Source organism: Typopeltis vanoorti, unplaced genomic scaffold (assembly GCF_054136105.1).
Source record: "Typopeltis vanoorti isolate ZY-2024b unplaced genomic scaffold, IOZ_Tvanoo_1.0 HiC_scaffold_616, whole genome shotgun sequence".
Taxonomy (NCBI): Eukaryota; Metazoa; Arthropoda; class Arachnida; order Uropygi; family Thelyphonidae; genus Typopeltis; species Typopeltis vanoorti.
This window is the reverse complement of record NW_028328144.1, coordinates 21,068-38,807: the sequence shown is the minus strand read 5'-3', so window position 1 is coordinate 38,807 and position 17,740 is coordinate 21,068. Positions and strand designations below refer to the sequence as shown.

Below are 17,740 nucleotides of genomic sequence, written 5' to 3'. Positions count from 1 at the left end.
TTAGTCACCATCAATAGCCATGGAATTAGATAGATACATCGACTTTTTTCATCACCGTTAAAATCTATGCTCTACATTCATAACAGACTTTTCACATTTACACAATAAAGGAATAAAATCACAATTACATATTTTTCTTTTATACAATTAGTGTGTGTTTCAATAATTCTGATACTTCTGAGATTCTACAGTGAAGGTTTGAATGGATTCTGAGCTACATGCGATCATTGACAAAGTTTTCTGCTATAATTCAAAAACAAGAACGAGGGTATAATTTTAATTTTTCTTCACTAAATTAAGTTTTATTGTTCCTTGTGATTGAAATAATTCTGGGACAGTTTATGTGCAATTTAGCCCACAGTTTTCATTTGAGGTTTTCCAGATTATCAATTCTTTATTGGGTAAATCAGATAGACATTCTTTTGGTTTACAAGTGTGTTGCAGAATAGGGAAACATTTGAACCAATGAACTAAGTTTTTGAACTTTATTGGCTTTTGAAGGATATTGTGACACAGTTGGCACTCGATATCATCCTCTGGTTGGATCCATTCTATTTTGTATTTAAGATAAATTGAAAATTAGATGAGAAGAGATGAAAATAGATGAGGCATCTCAACCGAAATTTGATGTCACAAATGGCAAACAAAATCTTTGTTTTCAAAGTTATTTTTTCCTTCTCTGAAATGGACATTGGAAACGATTATGTCTACTTTCTTTTGGGATTCTTGCACCTCAATTTCAATTTCATTTTTTGATTCTAATTGAGTTTTGTTCCTTTTATCAATGTGTCCTGAGAGAATTATTTTTTCCAGACCGATCATTGGCGATTCTACAAGAAGACAAATAAAATAAGAAATCCCGTAACTTGCCATAACATGCCCGAAGTACAGCCACACCTGAAAGATAAAATAATTTTATAAGTGGAATATTTTCCCTTTCAACAGCATTAAGTGACACAGATGAATAAATATTGTTGATAACTATGTGAAAGGATTTAAACCTAGTGGTGTATAGCGACATTAACTTCTCGTTAATACCAGCATCGATGTCAGAATAAAGTGTGCTTCTGATAGGATTGATTATTCGTTGTCCATGACTGAGAGACAAAAGCGAGCGTTGGTTTCAGAGATTTAGACATTTGAAATTAATGAGAAAAAGCGAAAAATACCTTTTAACACATAGAATAAAATGTGCCGTATACAGAAGAATTTCACCGATATGAATTACTATATTTCAGTGAATTTTATTAAAAGTTGATTCGGAAAAAATATTAATAAATATGAACTTATTGACACTTGATCTGTCACACAAATAATAATTAAGAAAATTAATATTATCAATTACTCTGTCTCTATCTGTCTGTTTCTCTCCCTATCTATCTATTTATCTACATATTCTGTTATAGGTATCAGGACCACGATTCCATCCTCCTACGCATTTCACTTCCTGGACATTAATTTAGACACAGAGGTGGAGTATACTGAATAATTAACAATAGTATAATGAATATCGTAGTATAATGAATATTGTAATAATTGCTCTTAAAGTGCAAAGAAAGGAAGAATCTAGCAATAGAAAGAAAAAAGATTTTCTGCCTCGTTTCAAATATACTGCTTAGCAATTATAAACGTTATATGTGTATTTATAAACAATTATAAAGTGAAAATGTAATAGTAAATCCAAATTAAAATTCCTTTCGTTAAATATTTAGAACTTTGTTAAAATATATAAATACAATTCTAAACAACTAGTATTGTTAAGAGTTCAGTATCAAATAACTTACACACATCCAGTGATTAATTTCTACTTGAGCTAGGTTAGCTAAAAACAAAATCTGTAGAATAAAATGGACCAGATAGGCATTGTAAGTTAACCTCGCTAATGGTATAAATGCTTTCCAGGAAAGAATCGCATCAACCCATCCTAAAAGAAAAAAATAAAAATGATTTTTAATCTTCTCTACTGAGGATTAAAATAAATAACTTAATTGAAAAAGGATATTGTTTAAAATATTACAAAAAATGAATATGTGAGAACCCGAAAAAAATAAGCTGTTTTGCAAAATACAAATGTTTATTAGTATATAAAACACAATCATTTTTTAAATAATAATTATAATCATAATAATAATATAAACAATAATAACCTCCAAGGAACAGGGCCTTGTCGTAGCGTTGCTGCTTGCATGCTTCAGTGATGTTGAGAGCTCTTCTGGCGGTAGCATAGCTGTTAGTAGAGCCACCCTAGTCAGATAGGTCTCAACTGAGGAGCCAGACTAACAGTTCCATCTGCCATCTTAATGGCGAAAAGTAAAAAGAAATCCCAACCAGATCAGTTGACGATCGGGTCTTCAAGGACTGCGTCAGATGTAGGGGATCCTGGGCATCAGGCGACAAGTGGGCTACAGGACCCAGTTCTCCTTGCTGGGCTATCTGTGCAGGAAGCTGAAAAATGATGGTAGAAACCAAACATAAAAAATGGACTGTAGAATAAAACAGAGAAGTTATGGAATGTTTTTACAGATCAACACCACCAGAAAAACGTGGTTTTTGAAAGCGTATGTTTAATTTGGAACATACTTGAGCTTCAAGAGTTACTGAACAAACAACTATAGTAAAAGCGAATCATCAGGAGGTAGTTATATCAAACTTTGGAAATCAACTCAGTAAACATGAAGCTGACATACCTCAGAATGTTTTGACAGGAAGGCAGTGTAAAATGAAGTCGGGGATATTGGAACATATGAACTCCACCATTAAACGCTTTACATAAATATAAGCTAAAACAGCTCCTCTTAGACTTGATTAAAATCATCACAAACAACAGTATAAAGGAAATAAATAAGCTCCTATACAGCACAGCCTATATTATTACTATATAGTGTATAACAAATGACGTACAACAGATGGTGAGTGTACAGTACACTGCAACGGACCTCTGTGCTGTATTACAATGAAGTTTGGTTGCAAACCGCAACAGCAAAAGTCGAGGATGAGACAGTTTGACGTTCGTTTCTGGTCGCTGCTGCGAATCATGGAAAATAACTTTAACCTTACCGGTCATTAAAGATCAAATACGCATCCTCAAAAGCTCCGTATCCATCATAAATTTCAATGTAATCAATGGTATTACAATTTTAATATGCGCTTCGCATCCATGAAAATGTGGACGTATATATACGTCTTGGCCGGTAGCGTGGTGAACGCTTCGGAGATATTAGCATTAAACGTGGAGTTTTCCAAAGTTGGGGTTTGCTAGAAGAGAGACAGACTGTGGAAGAAGAATAAATTAGCTCTTCAACATTTCATTGAACACTTTAAATACTTAGGAATATTATAAGCCAGTGACATTCTCCACTCGAAAGGTAAACAACAGGCAGCAGCAGAATACACCAAAAGAGTTAGAAATATTCTGAAAACAAACGTAAATGAATTAAACACAATTAGAGCAAAGAATAACAGCAAATCCAAATTTGCTGTTATTCTTTGCTCTAATTTATGTATGTATGTATTAATACATCTCAGTATGTATTAACTTTGTTAATACATACTGAGTAGGGAAGGCTATTCGACTAATATAAAATATTAGATGAGGCCTTCAATTATACTGGGGGCTTAAAACCTAAGGAAGAATAGAATTTCTCAAGATAACAACCACAAATTCAGAGACATTAGTTGCAGCAATTTGTATAACTCACAGTTTCGAGCACAAAGAGCGTAAAAATTCAATTTTTCGAATCGCGGTCAAAAGGATCGCATGGTAGCCCTCAACAGATAAAATACGTAATGCTGAACTGAGTGAATTGTTTTTGAAGGAAGCCCTTTTAGCGAAGGAATAAAGTTACAAACTTAGATGTGTTGTAATGTCTTAAAGACATCATATAGATGATTTCACCCAGCGAAGAATTATTGGAAAGGCTTTCAGAAAGCTGAGAATTATTTATATTGAAGATGTTTAGAATTTCGCATAACGTTCTTTCCATGCTCTGGGCAACGTGTTTCAGAATGAATGTTTTAGACGCCTGCTAAGAGGTCACACTCCCTCTACTAAGGAGCATGGAGACAGATTTTTAGCTATAACTGCAGTAAGCGACACACTGCGACAAGCCATCTTGAAAGTTGGCTCCATTCGAATAAAGATATATGCACATATCTGGACAAATTGTGGTAAGACGTCTTCAACAAGTAGGTGTATACGTCAGCAGGTCTATAGTCCGCGTTCCTTTATCTAAAGCTCATCCTAGACAATTTCCAGTGTTGGTATATCCATAAAAATCGGATTATGAATGTCAAGAATCATTGCTTCTTGATATTCCTTGTCTATAAAACAAACCTTTATTCTTGCTATGATGGACGGGCTAGTTTCCCACAAGAACTCCAGACTCACTTGGTACTTTACATGCTACGACGTTGGAAGAGCTGCATCGCAGCTCAAGGTGGACATATTTTATTCTTAAATGTGTCTCTGGATAGTTTTCTGTAAGGACTGTATATTTATTCCTTAACTACGTCCTTTAGAAATTGTAACTTTTGTCAAGAACGTATTCGGATTTCATGTATCTGAAATTTATAACACGCTTTTGAGTAATATAATTTATTGGTATGCTGGTAATAAATTTATGCCCACATTTGGTTGTAGTCATGAAAATGTTTCATATACGTGTAAAACATAGTTCGTACTTAGCCTTTGGACACCACTGTAGATGCTTGACACCTTACTCAACTCAGTGAAAACATTTGCACGATGATCTCAAAGCCAAGAATTTATTAATTCTTGGCTTTGAGTTTTGAAAATCATAACACAGTTTCTTAATTAATCTAATGTAAATCATTAGTTCCAAATAATATGCATTTTTCTCGTAAATTCTTCATCCTCTCATATGAATTCAACTCAATATCCATGCGAAGAATGACTAACTGTTGATTAATAACCATCGTATCAGGAAAAGATATACAGGCAACTTTCTTATGCTCAGTGCAACATATTTCCAAATCTTCATACTATGGAATCTTCATAAACTGTTTAAACTAAAATAGATTCTGATACTTCTGTTGTTATTAAACTCAGTGTTAGAATTACCATGATTACAAACGACTCAGTCAGGCTTATATATTCGTTGAAGTATTCTTCTTCATTGTCTGAAGATTTTTGCTTCTTTTATTACCTTTCTTCACGATGTAAATTATTCTGTAATTTCAGGTGCATAATTTCCTACTGATGGATTTGTTTCACATCAACACTTATACTGGTTTTGATTTCACTGCTTAAAAATTAATTTTTCTATTTATAATCAAAAATAGTTAAATATAAGATTTATATTCTAATTTTTACACGGTTCGGAAGTCTTGCTCTAAGTGCTGGACTATCAAACTAGCAAGTTTAGATAGTCCATATTACAGTTGATATACATGATAAAAAGTTGATAAAAAATAGTTGATAAAAATGGACAAAAAAACATCTAAGATTCCTTAATAATTTTTGAAAACAAAGAGGTTGTTCGCGAATGCGTTTTTGCTTTTCATAAAATATATATTAATGCCATTTTTTCCTTCATCGGTTTTATTCATTTTGTCCACTTACCTCCAGATCCACAGGCACAGATAAGAACAACCCATGCACACCCTACTGTCCATGCTGTACGACAGAATAAAGAGTATAATACTGCGTCTGTTGATAATTTGTAAACTGCTCCATTGGTCCAACCCCACGCTCCATACAAAACAGCAACATTAATGGTTATAGATGATAACCAGCCAATGTATTGCCAGATCTACAGAGAATATAAGGTATAAAATTAACACATAATCATATTTCTATTTCTATTTCTAGTATAAGGTCCACATTTTACAATTTACTCCTACAGCGGCTTGACTCACGAAAATGGCATTATTCTGTTATGGGATGCTATGCAGTTAGATGAGTTTGTAAATTACTGTATTTATTTATTGAATTTATTTCCTTTACTCTGAACACAGTTAACAATCGATCTATTGACCGTTCACGCGATCTAGTTAACCAAGAAGGCTTACCGGTTTTATTGTATATTTTGGTGTCCTGGCCAAAAAGTAGCCAAGGAAGACCCCGATGCAGTATGGACCAAGATGAGCGTAGGGACGACTGTAGATATAGGTAAAGTTGTCTAATTGGCTCCTAAGGGAAAATAATGCAATTTTGATGCATTAATTATAATATCTATAAAATCAGGAGATTTATATAAAAAGAGATATATAAAAATAAAGAACATTAATGACACCAAGTACTCCATACTTACTGTGTATCTGATAGTGCAAGAAAAAATACTGGAAGGAGTCCTTTAAAATAAGTTGGGATGCCAGCAGAAGCCATTGAAATAATAATAAGAATGCCGTTCACAGTCAGTCCTACCTTCGGCCATCTAAAGATAAGCATAAATAATATCTATATGAGAAATTTAAAAGCATGTTTTATTATGGAGGAAAAATTAGAACCATACCTCATGTTAGTGAATAAATCACTCGCCCAATCAATATATATTGTATAAAGTTTTTTTTTTCTCTCGCTTAGTTACATCGGCTACTCAAAGTATGGAAGCATTGACTGCTTCTCGCAAGGTCAGGACTATATGGGGGATGATGGAATTGTTCCCAGGCGAAGGTGCAAGAAGTTGTTGAGTTGCATGTTCTCCATAAACATCAATAATTTGCCCATGAATTTCAGCTGCTTTAACGTACCTCGCATTCTAGAAATGGGTAACTGACCTAATTTCACATGGCGGGTCATTCGATTTTCTTCGACATTATTAACGCACACCAAGAAGCATACGCACTGCGAGAATGTCTGAAAATTGCACCAACGCCTTATTAAGGAATCAGCAAACTCAACACGTATGAGCACCATTGCGATCCCAGCGCTGAATTTTCTAGTATGATGTAGAAGCACTCTCTCATGGAATCTGCTAACTCAGTAATTAATTTGTTCAGTATTGCCTGCATACAATATGTATGTAGGTGTCGGTGTATTTAGGGTTATAGCTTTAATGTTGGAGTGATTATTCACCATTTGGTCCAAAAAGCATTTTTAAATATTGAGCTAATTCTCCTGTCACTGTGGTTATGTTGTTTGTATTACTCATAAGACTACAGTTTTCTCCTGACGAGCATAAAACTAACCTCGATATTTTACATGACCAGTGTTAAAAGAATGTCAGAAGATGTGCGATACCATCTTAGTTCCATCTGAGAAGGAAATACGTCTCCTGGCGGAAGGCCAACAATAGTACTAAAATTATAAAGGATGAACATTTAATTAAATTTAAATTCAAATTATCAGTAAAAGGGCACATTTTTATTTGTGCAAGGCTTACCTGAGTAACGGCAGAAGAACTACAAGGATCATGACATACAGTTGAAAGTCACATGCGACATACCAGCTATGGAGCATGCACTGCAATAGAAAAAAAATATATAATTTTAGACTTTTAAACTCAGTAATATAAAAAATTTCTATCATTTACTATGTTATTTGTTTACAAAACTTCTATCAAATCATAAAAATGGGTATGAATGAAAGGCCATATTTTTTAATTCTAAAGATGGTCAAAGAAAATGATTAATTTTATTCGTTCAAAATTATAAAAATTTTTCATCGATTCATTTGATTAAAATTAAAATGATTCATTCAAATAAAACTCCCTTTATATTTGCAGACTTTGCATATATAGTTGCTCACCATAATTAAAAATGTTATCCAGTCTTGTTCCCAAATAAAACTCAAATTTGTAATTTGAAATCCATATATGTATATATATATATATATATATGTGGCGATTAGTTTTTACTCGGTTGTTATACATTTCAAAAAATAGATTTAATGACTCCAAGACCGAGATAACATATAAAGATTTTAATGATAAATACTACTAGTTTCGGCATATAGCAGCCTTCTTCAGGTATTTATAAAGGAAAGGAATACTAATAAACATTGAATTATTTAAATAAACAAACTGGAAATTACAGGTATAAATTGCCTCACATAATCGATACATAAAAACGTTGTATTTTTCAAGTTGTTCCAACTGGCGTGCCATTGTTTGTTGCAATTGTGCGTGCAAGTTCACGTGAACGCCAATATTGAATAACTGCAGCATGGCTATCTGGGATGTTATAACTTAAATTATTATTTAAGTGGACCGGGTTCAGTAGGATTTCCCGTGATTCTACGATTTTTCTTTCAAACTCATCTTCACAGCGAAAAATATTTTCTGATCTATTCCAGCATACAGAGTGGCTTTGTTGGTCATCATTAGGATTATTTGAAAAAAGAACATGACTGATTGTCATGTTCTAATGTCATGTTAATAATTGATTATTATTATTATTATATATATATATATATATATATATATATATATATATATATATATATATATATATATATATATATATATATATATATATATATATATATATATATATATATATATATATATATATATATATATATATATATATATATAGGGAGAGAGAGAGAGAGAGAGAGAGAGAGAGAGAGAGAGAGGGGGGGGGAGAGAGACCAGTATAACTAATTACTATTTCTTGTAGGCCTTGATAGTTATTGATGAAGATCAGATTCATCCACCACCTTTTATAGCATGAATTTAATAGCCAGTCAGTAAATTCACGAAAGATGGGACCAGATCCTGCCATCGGAACCAAGAAAACTAATAATAGCACTGCCATATGTGAAGGCTGTAATCTGAAAATAAAATACAACTAAATTATATAGAAAAGTATACTTTCGACGAATAATAAAGTTATATTTATATATATATATATATATACACCATGTTCACAAAAGCTTTGAATACCTTACGTACCATGCAAATGTCAGATCCTACTACATGCAGATATTCAGGGAGTATCTGCATAAGTGTTGTAATAAAAGGTGGAATGTGTGCATGTTTGCACTTTACTCGATATCAACATGTCAGCTGAACCGACCGGCTTTCAACTTGGAATGGTAGTTGGGTGTCCCATCAATGGTCTTTCTGTTCGTGATATTGCTATCGTATTAGCATACCGAAATCCATAGCTGCTTATGCCATTCGTAGTTGGAAAGTTGATGGTGCTACCATAGCAAGAGGAGGCCATCGATGCTCACTGACCGAGATCGACAAGCTCTGTCTTAGAATGTTCGAGCGTTCCGCACGTCATCAGCGCTGACGTCACTGTCAACCTCGAATATGCTGCAGGGACATCTTTATATAATAACATAAGTATTCGGGATTAAAAAAATAAGTATATAATGTTTATGCTATTATTTACATGTATAATGGAAAAAAATGTTAAAATTTTCACTAGTGCTTTTATTACCAATATTACAAGGCCGTTTTAGCCTTAGGTTTTGGAGACTGATGGGCAGTCGCAGTCAGCTCCACCGTTAACCAATCAGAGATAGCTATTCCACACTCTGAATACTTTTCAATATGCAGTCATGATAAGGCATACAACTGTCGCCATCTCGTGGTCTCTATCCTTAATCTTATATATTATTATTTGAAATCTGAGATAAACTGGTCATCTTACCTCCATATTCGATGCATTATATAGGGAAAGATCCTGAAAGTTATCTTTTTATTTATCACAACATCAGTGACAGTATAACAAACAAGAAGGCCTCTGAAATGGAAAAGGAATTGAGTTGATTATTATTATTATTATTATTATTATTATTATTATTATTATTATTATTATTATTATTATTATTATTATTATTATTTCGGGCTACTCCAGGGAGTCCTTAGACTCATCGAGGGAGGCCCTAAACATCATGTCCACACAACTATTCGACATTCTCACAGTATCAATCATACCTTGCCTTGAACTCTTTCACCGTCATAGCACCCGCAACAGACTCTGGCAGCTTATTCCACTCATTTACCACTCTAAAAGTAAAGAACCCAGCTCTAACACCCCTACTAACCACACTCTTGCCCAGCTTCCATAGGTGTCCCCTAGTTCTCCCACCACCAGTCCTGTTCTCAAAAATATCCTCTGAATTAATCCTATAGAATCCCTTTAGCAATTTGAATGTCTCAACCATATCTCCCCTTTTCCGCCTATCAACTAGTTTCTGCAACCTACAAATCATCAACCTGTTCTCATATGGTTCATTCCATAGACCTGTTATCATCTTAGTCACTTGCCTCTGGATCCTCTCCACCTCCTCCCCATCAAGAAGGAACCGAGGTGACCAAATCTGGGCACAGTAGTCGAGATGAGGTCTTATTTCTGAATGTCTCCAGGATTATGTATTTATATAGTTTATTTTATTTGTTTATTCTCTTACAAACTGGTCAGTCTAGGTGAATCCTGAGGAGCTGGGATTGTTATCATTAGGTAAAACTGCATAGGTGGAAGAAAGATTGTTCCGGAGAACAGCGGTAAACGAAATAAAAGAAGATGAAACGCTTCTCCAAGATAGATTTGGAGTTGAACCGTATATGAATCATTACTAGCAGCTGTCCATGTTCGAACCTGATTTTAAGAAAGCAGATAAACGATTGCAATAGGGCAGCGTCCATGGAAAGAGCTATAGAAAAGTTACTTGCTACACCTAATCGTCCGACCAAGCTAAAATACCTTGCATCTCAGATAAGCCATTGGATTATTGAAGACTGGAAAACGCTGCGTTTCCGTTGGTGACCCTTTCCAGCTATGCCATATCAAGGTAGAGGTATGATTATTGAAACCGTAGGGAGAGGATTCACTGCGATATCATTCTCCGAGGGAAGGAGGCAGGACGCGCAGTAGCTTTTATGCTAGGTGATGTTTTACTAGGAATATTTTGAAGCCACGATATCCGTAGATCATACTACCAAAGCAACAAATAGCAATTTTCTATCATTATGATCAGTCAGATAGAGCCCTTCTTTGTTAGATGTTACAAATGGTTTTCAGAACGATAATGTTCCAATGCGAATTGCAGTATCGATCGAGTGATTTACCTCGAAAAACACGACATTCACTTCTTGGTATTGACTTTTATTGACTGAAAATTTGAATAACATCTGGGACTGATTTCCTTAGAACATCTTTTGGATTATGTGATTCAAGAGATCAGGAGTTGGGATCCGACATCTCTAACGTCTTCTGTCTGTCCAGTAATCCCTACAACGACGTACAGATACCTCTTGCAACTTTCAATGATCTTAGAGAGTGACACTACCTCGCGTAGTGATGGCAGTAAGGCGTATCCAATGTTTAATTGGAACAAGCAAACTTTGTCTAGCAGTACAGCATAAACCTAAGAGATTTTGTTCTTTTGCATGGAGACAGATGAATATACACTCTTTATTAGGTTTCAGATTAGACAAGCATGCAGTAGTTTTACTCAGCCACTCAACAGAATCCAGGAACTCAATAACAATGCGGACATCAGGTTGGAGATAATGTATTGCGGTAATGCGAAAGAAACTTAGGTTTGAATGGTCGTAAACTATTTTCTGGTTGCCCTTTACCTCTCATAAGTGATTCTGATTAAAAATTCCTCTGATTGTGTAGTTCTATGAATAACACTTATATATTATTTTTCTCTTTGATGTCTGTATTGAAAATTAAAATGCCATAGCTTTAAGAACATGTTGGAATGGCAAGGCTACATACCAAACTTCTGTTGTTTGATATACCATGCGTGGATAAGAAATGTCGAACTGAAGAAAATAAATATTTAAAGGGAGCAAGAATGCCCATGTCTAACAGAAAGTGGCAGAATGTATCAACTAGGGGCGAATGCTGGTCTTGAAATTCACTCTTGCTCTTGTTATCATTCCGGGAGTGAGAGGTGTGATTGAAGTCTGATTAGCGGAATAATGAATTACTGATCACAACATTTATTTTACAAAGGATATTCATCTTTTTCAATTTAGCTACTTGAATATAAATTCTACCCTACGGTTCTTCTTTATGAACTGGTCAACAACATCGTCATAAAAAGTTGGTTGTAACTTAATTTTCCCAACAACACGGGCACTTGTAAAGGCTGGCTGAAGCTCACTGGCTAGAGCTACGTTGACTGCGTATGGCCTGTGTTTAAGACGACGTGAAGGGAGCGGAAATCGCTATGCGCGCGCATGAAATCACAACGCTGCAGCGAGGACCTGGAAGCTCCCACAACCGAGAAAATCAAGGTAGCTTTGGTTAGACAAGCAAGCATCGGCCTTCGATACACAACACAAAGCTCAATTATAGCCGAGCAAGCTTAAGACGTCTTCTGTCTACAAAAATAAAAGCCTAAATGGAATGCTTATAAATGCATGCACTTATTAACAAATAAATATTACTTCTTTCTCAATTAATGAGCTTGCGCAGCAAGCATGGAGAATTCTCCCCTAGTATCAACCTGATTTAAAGTGTCTGAATTATTCTAAACTTATAAACATTAACACTCTCGGTTGATATTTTTTTTACTTTTATTTCTTTATATCCTTAAAAATTGAATATTAACTTTATGGACTGGAACCTTAAATAACCAAAGAGCATATATACCTTAGCTGTTTCTAATCGTCAGTCATGCCGATTTCTTTTAGGACTGCTTGGTCCAGTCTGACTTGTTTAGGAAATAAAATAAGAGTAAATTCGTGAAGATAAAGTATTTTACTCTTAAAAGATTTAATAGAGTAATAATAACATTAGGAACCTCTAAGTGTAATTCTTCTAGAAGCAGTTTATACAAATTTATAGGTATCTTAGTGTATTATATACATATGATGCAACTCTTTCAACTCTTCTCCAAGCTTGTGCAAGAACTATGGACAATTGCGTTAGCCAGCTACATAAGTGAATATAATTTCTAAACATCGAATAGTGTTATGCACTTTATGAAATAACTTATTATAGCAAAATGAGTAAAGATAACGGAACTTACCCCAAAAAGAAGAAACTATCAACAGAAAGAGATCCATTCACAATTACTTGAAATGAAAATTCTTTAGTCATAGCAAGTGCTCTCCTTGCACCATCTATTAAAACAAATCACAGATTAATGTGAGAACCACTTTTTATCTTTCATATGGTACTTAGCAAAAGGTACAATACTGATTTTGTGCTTACTGTATTCTTACATAAGATTTTTTTTAGCAAAATCTCTGTCCAAAACTACTGTATTTATTAAAAACACGCATACACACATGTATAGTTAGTTTTAGGGTTTTTGTTCTTAGCTTACGTATTAGAAATATAATTGCAAAACTTACGCTATAGTATAATGTAGAGAGCTCATTTCATACTGTTTGTTCAAAGTACAGCGGGAGAGTCAGACCCAAATTATAAAAATAAATGCACACATTTGTCAGAGTCAATCAACATTTACATCGAGTCTGTTTACTCTGTGGTTTATGGCAATAGTTGCAATTACTTCTTCTTCCTCTTCTTCTCCATCTACTCTTCTCCTTCTTCTTCCTCTTCTCCTTCTTCTTCTTCTTCTTCTCCATCTTCTTCTCCTTCTTCTTCTTCTTCTTCTCCTTCTTCTTCTTCTGCTCCATCTTCTTCTCCTTCTTCTTCTTCTTCTTCTTCTTCTCCTTCTTCTTCTTCGTCTCCTTCTTCTTCTTCTCCTTCTTCTTCTCCTCCTACTTCTTCTCCTTCCTCTCCTTCTTCTTCTCCTTCTTCTCCTTCTTCTCCATCTTCTTCTTCTTCTCCATCTTATCCTTCAATCGAAGGTCAGCTTTGCGAACAAACTGAGATTATTTATAAGTCTTACACCATCAAAAATAGGGAATACACACATAATGAATAATAATATAAACTTACTTCTCGAAATAAGGAACACCATTGCGTATGAATGTGCAAGGATGACCCACGACAAGGAGAGAAAGCGAAATCCATGTAGACAGGACAATCTATTTGAGCCTCCTCCAGGATTCGTATTAAAGATTTTGCGAGTATTGGCCGGCAAGGAAAAGCAAATTAGGATCCGGTTACACATCTCTAAACAGAATTGAAATACTGTATCAATGAAATAAGAAATTATACGTTTGAGTTAAAATGTATTTTCATTCTAGTCCTTTTTTTTAAAAAATATTGTATTTCCATTTTTCCCTTCTAGCCTGCTTTGTGCGATGAAAAACTCATCTTCCGTTGAATGTAACCAGAATAGAATGAAAAACCCTTATAAAGGGTTTTTCGAGTTCTAGCCAGTAATCTTACCCATCTCTTTTACAAACCAGTGCATGGGCGAAATCGAAAGAGCTTCGAAGGCTGATATTTAAAGAAATATGTGAATCATATACGAGTCGTGTTTAGAAAAAGACCGTATTTTATAAATAGCACGCCAACCGGCACAGTGAGTGCTCTTGGGCTCACTGATTACACCTAGCGGCAGATTTTGACAACAAACCATTGGCTTCGTTCTGCTATGAGCATTAGTCGTCCAGTTAAATCGGCTGAAGTGAGCACCTGCCTAAGCTGTTCGTCTGATTAGTGGCAAAGTAACAATGAAAGAGCTTTGAAAAACGGTGTGTGTGTGTGCGCGAAATTTTTCTGCAAACTTGGTAAAAATTTTACAGAGACATTTCAGTTGCTTCACCAAGCATAAGGGAAAGATTGCTTGAGGCCAACGCAGTGCTATGAGTTGGTTTAAGAGTGAATTAGGATATAAGATTGGTGAACCCAAAAGCAGTAACGCTCAGGAACCTAAATGGAAGCATCGACTGGAGAATAAGATTCTCAAACTCAGAGCAGACGTGAGCAATTTGAAAAACCTTAAGGAGAAGAAGCTGAAAAACACAAAATTCCCAAATAATCTCATAAAGAGATATAATACTGGAACACGACCTATTGATGAAGTATTAGAGGAAGTGAAGCAAAAAATAGTTGCGGTTGCAGCTAAAATAAGAAGATACAATGCACGCATTGAACAGTACAAGCAAAATTCGATGCTTTGCGCAAATCAGCACCAGTGCATACAAGCTGATAAAATATACAGCTATCTTAAAGCAAATTCTCTTCTCCCAATTGAACAAAAAGGTAACAACAAAAATTCAAGAGGCACAAAAGACCAATTGCTGATTGATAAAATGATTCTTAAAAATTGCAAACGTAGAAAAACCAACCTTCATATGGCTTGGATAGATTATAAAAAAGCGTTTGATTCGGTGTCTCATAGTTGGATTTTAAAATACACAGAACTATTTGGGATTAGCACGCGAAACGTGCAAAACGTTTTGCAATCCAGCATGAAAAACTGGAAAACAACGTGGGTTATAAATAGAGAAGAAATTGGAGAGGTAAACATAAAAAGGGGCGTCTTTCAAGGAGACTCATTATCTCCTCTATTGTTTATATTGTCATTGATCCCCTTAACTAGAAATTTAAATAAAACTGCTCATGGTTATCAAACTGCGCAAAAGAGTGCAAAGATATTTCACCTTTTATACATGGACGATCTGAAGTGAAGTTGTATGCAAAATCAGAGAATGAACTCGGATTATTGCTTAACACTGTGCACATATTCAGTCAATGGATTTTAGCTTAGACAAATGTGCAATTTCTGGAATAACAAGAGGAAAGTTTGAAGACATGAACGAAATCGAGCTGCTCAATGGTGAAATAATCAAAGCAATAAAATTCGAAGAGATCTACAAATATTTGGGAATTTTAGAAGCATCACAAATTATCCTAATTTGTGATGCTTTCAAAAATGTATTTTTCTGTTTAAATTTGTTTCACTATAAATTTACAATTCACACTTCACTCAGTGACTCACTAGACACAGAGGGAAAACGAACTGGTCTCTGTTCACAACAGTAATGAACATTTTTTTCACTAATTAGAAAAAGATGAACCAAAAACAGGAACACGTGTTTTATTGCTGCAATAAAACACGTGTTCTATGGCTGGCCCACCGTGGGCCGAAACAAGCCAACCCATAATAAAATTTTAAGACAGACAATGCGTCCCAGGGTCGATTATAAATGATCTTGATACAAGAAATATTTCAACGGTGGAAACTTTGTATAGGAGGGATGTAAAACATCAGAATTATGAATAGCATTTGAGATTAGTGAAAGAAGGAGGTTTTGAGGAAGAGAATGGATGAAGTAAGTGAACCTTGAAGAAAACGCTTATTTAATACGAAAAAGAATGATAAGAGAACATCTGACCACAGATTATGCTCCTCTCTTGCACACTCTTACAGCACTAAAGAAAACTGGCAATCGATCCATTTGCTAAAAGTGGAAACAAGCCATAAGATGGCACCCTGCTGATAAGCTCTTGTTGGCAAATCCTACTGCCTTTTAAATGTCGACAGCAACAGTACAGAAGTCTCTTAATCTTGAAATAGGTTGTACGTCCTGTCCTACAGAATCCATAATCGTGGTTACTTAGATGGCAACTCTGCAGGAGTTGAAAAAGTTGGCTGGTGATGATTATCTCCATTATTTAAAAGCTCCAAGGTGAGAAAGGTGCTCAAAACGTTTAGCACGTTCCTTCCAACCAACACTACTGGAACCTCCTGGAGTGTTCGAAAGGTTTGTTTAAGAATATTAGGCATTATGAACTAGAGCTTGAACATGAACCTTTCCGGATTGGCTATTGTGAATTGAATCATTGAAGAAACTGAAATTCAAAGGATTGCAAACACAAATTCCATATTTGAATCCTATAAGAGCACGTTTAGAAAGTGTGCTGATGGGAGGTGTGAGAGGAAACATACTTCGGATCGTAGAAAAATCTATGTGTGTATTGGAGATAATTAAATATTTTCTCTAATAAAAGGAATGTTCAAAGATCACTTTAATTTTACAAATTACAAATCTTTAGAATTAGAGAATTACAGACGGTGTGTTGCTCATTTTGAAAGTTTTTTAAATGTCTTAGAAATTGAAGAATTATTCTAAGTGACTCGATTAGTTTCTACTCTTTTCATTTTCTAGAAAGCATTCAGATAGAACTGAATTATTATGGATAACTGCACTACTTTGTCTTCCTCTTCTTATTATTATTCCCTCCGAACAGGCTAAAAGGTTTATAATTTAAAAGCTCATTCAAAGTTATTTTTATTTATTAATTTTCGATTGGAGATATTAAGATTTTATACACTGGATAGTCACCAATATATAAGTAAAAAAAAGAAAATAAAACAAATACTTACTCTTAGAGTGGAGATTTTTCTTCTGTTGCCATATATCAAGGAGTGTCCCAAGAAGAAGCAACAAACCCAGAAAAGAGAAGAATGTGCTGAGGGAAAAAAAAGATTACAGTGTGTTTCTTTCAAACATATTTTTTTTAAATCAGAAAAAAGTGTAAAATTGAAACACGCAATATCCTTAAATCAAAAATCCTTTAAGTAACTTAAATGTTTCTATCATATTCCCTCTTTTCTCCTATTAACCAACTTCGGCAATCCACACATCTTAAATCTATCTCCGCATAGGGAACATTCCATGGGCCACTCACCATTGGTCACCCTCCTCTGAATCTCCTCCACCCCTACCTCATCCTCAAAAATCTAGGGTCCCAGACTTGAGCACAGTAATCCAGATGTGGGCGTATCAAGGCCTTATAAAGAGGAATTTCAACTTCTTTATCTGTACATTCTTAATGTTTTCTTCACTAGCCAAATAATCTTATGGGTTACCTTAGTAATGTGTCCTCTAAACCTTAACTCTTTCTCTCTCTACCACTACTACTAAACTTCTAGCTTCATCTATTTCATGGAGTAGAGTGCCATCAATATCATACACGGCTTGTAGTAATCTGTTTA

General features: G+C 34.7%; 1 protein-coding gene across 1 annotated transcript in view; it reads right to left on the bottom strand.

Moving 5' to 3' along the window:
- Window positions 1-208: 208 nt before the first annotated feature.
- The window catches only part of LOC150092115 (nose resistant to fluoxetine protein 6-like), a 28,047-nt gene continuing 10,515 nt past the window's right edge, over window positions 209-17,740 (bottom strand). Inside the window, exons 4-14 of the mRNA XM_090415296.1 lie at window positions 17,129-17,214; window positions 13,786-13,962; window positions 12,905-12,998; window positions 9,565-9,657; window positions 8,569-8,734; window positions 7,344-7,423; window positions 6,273-6,395; window positions 6,031-6,151; window positions 5,582-5,771; window positions 1,785-1,924; window positions 209-897 (exon numbers count right to left, since the gene is read on the bottom strand). Coding sequence (XP_090271422.1) covers window positions 631-897; window positions 1,785-1,924; window positions 5,582-5,771; window positions 6,031-6,151; window positions 6,273-6,395; window positions 7,344-7,423; window positions 8,569-8,734; window positions 9,565-9,657; window positions 12,905-12,998; window positions 13,786-13,962; window positions 17,129-17,214 — 1,537 coding nt within the window. The 3' untranslated portion in view covers window positions 209-630. The remainder of the gene's footprint in view (window positions 898-1,784; window positions 1,925-5,581; window positions 5,772-6,030; window positions 6,152-6,272; window positions 6,396-7,343; window positions 7,424-8,568; window positions 8,735-9,564; window positions 9,658-12,904; window positions 12,999-13,785; window positions 13,963-17,128; window positions 17,215-17,740) is intronic.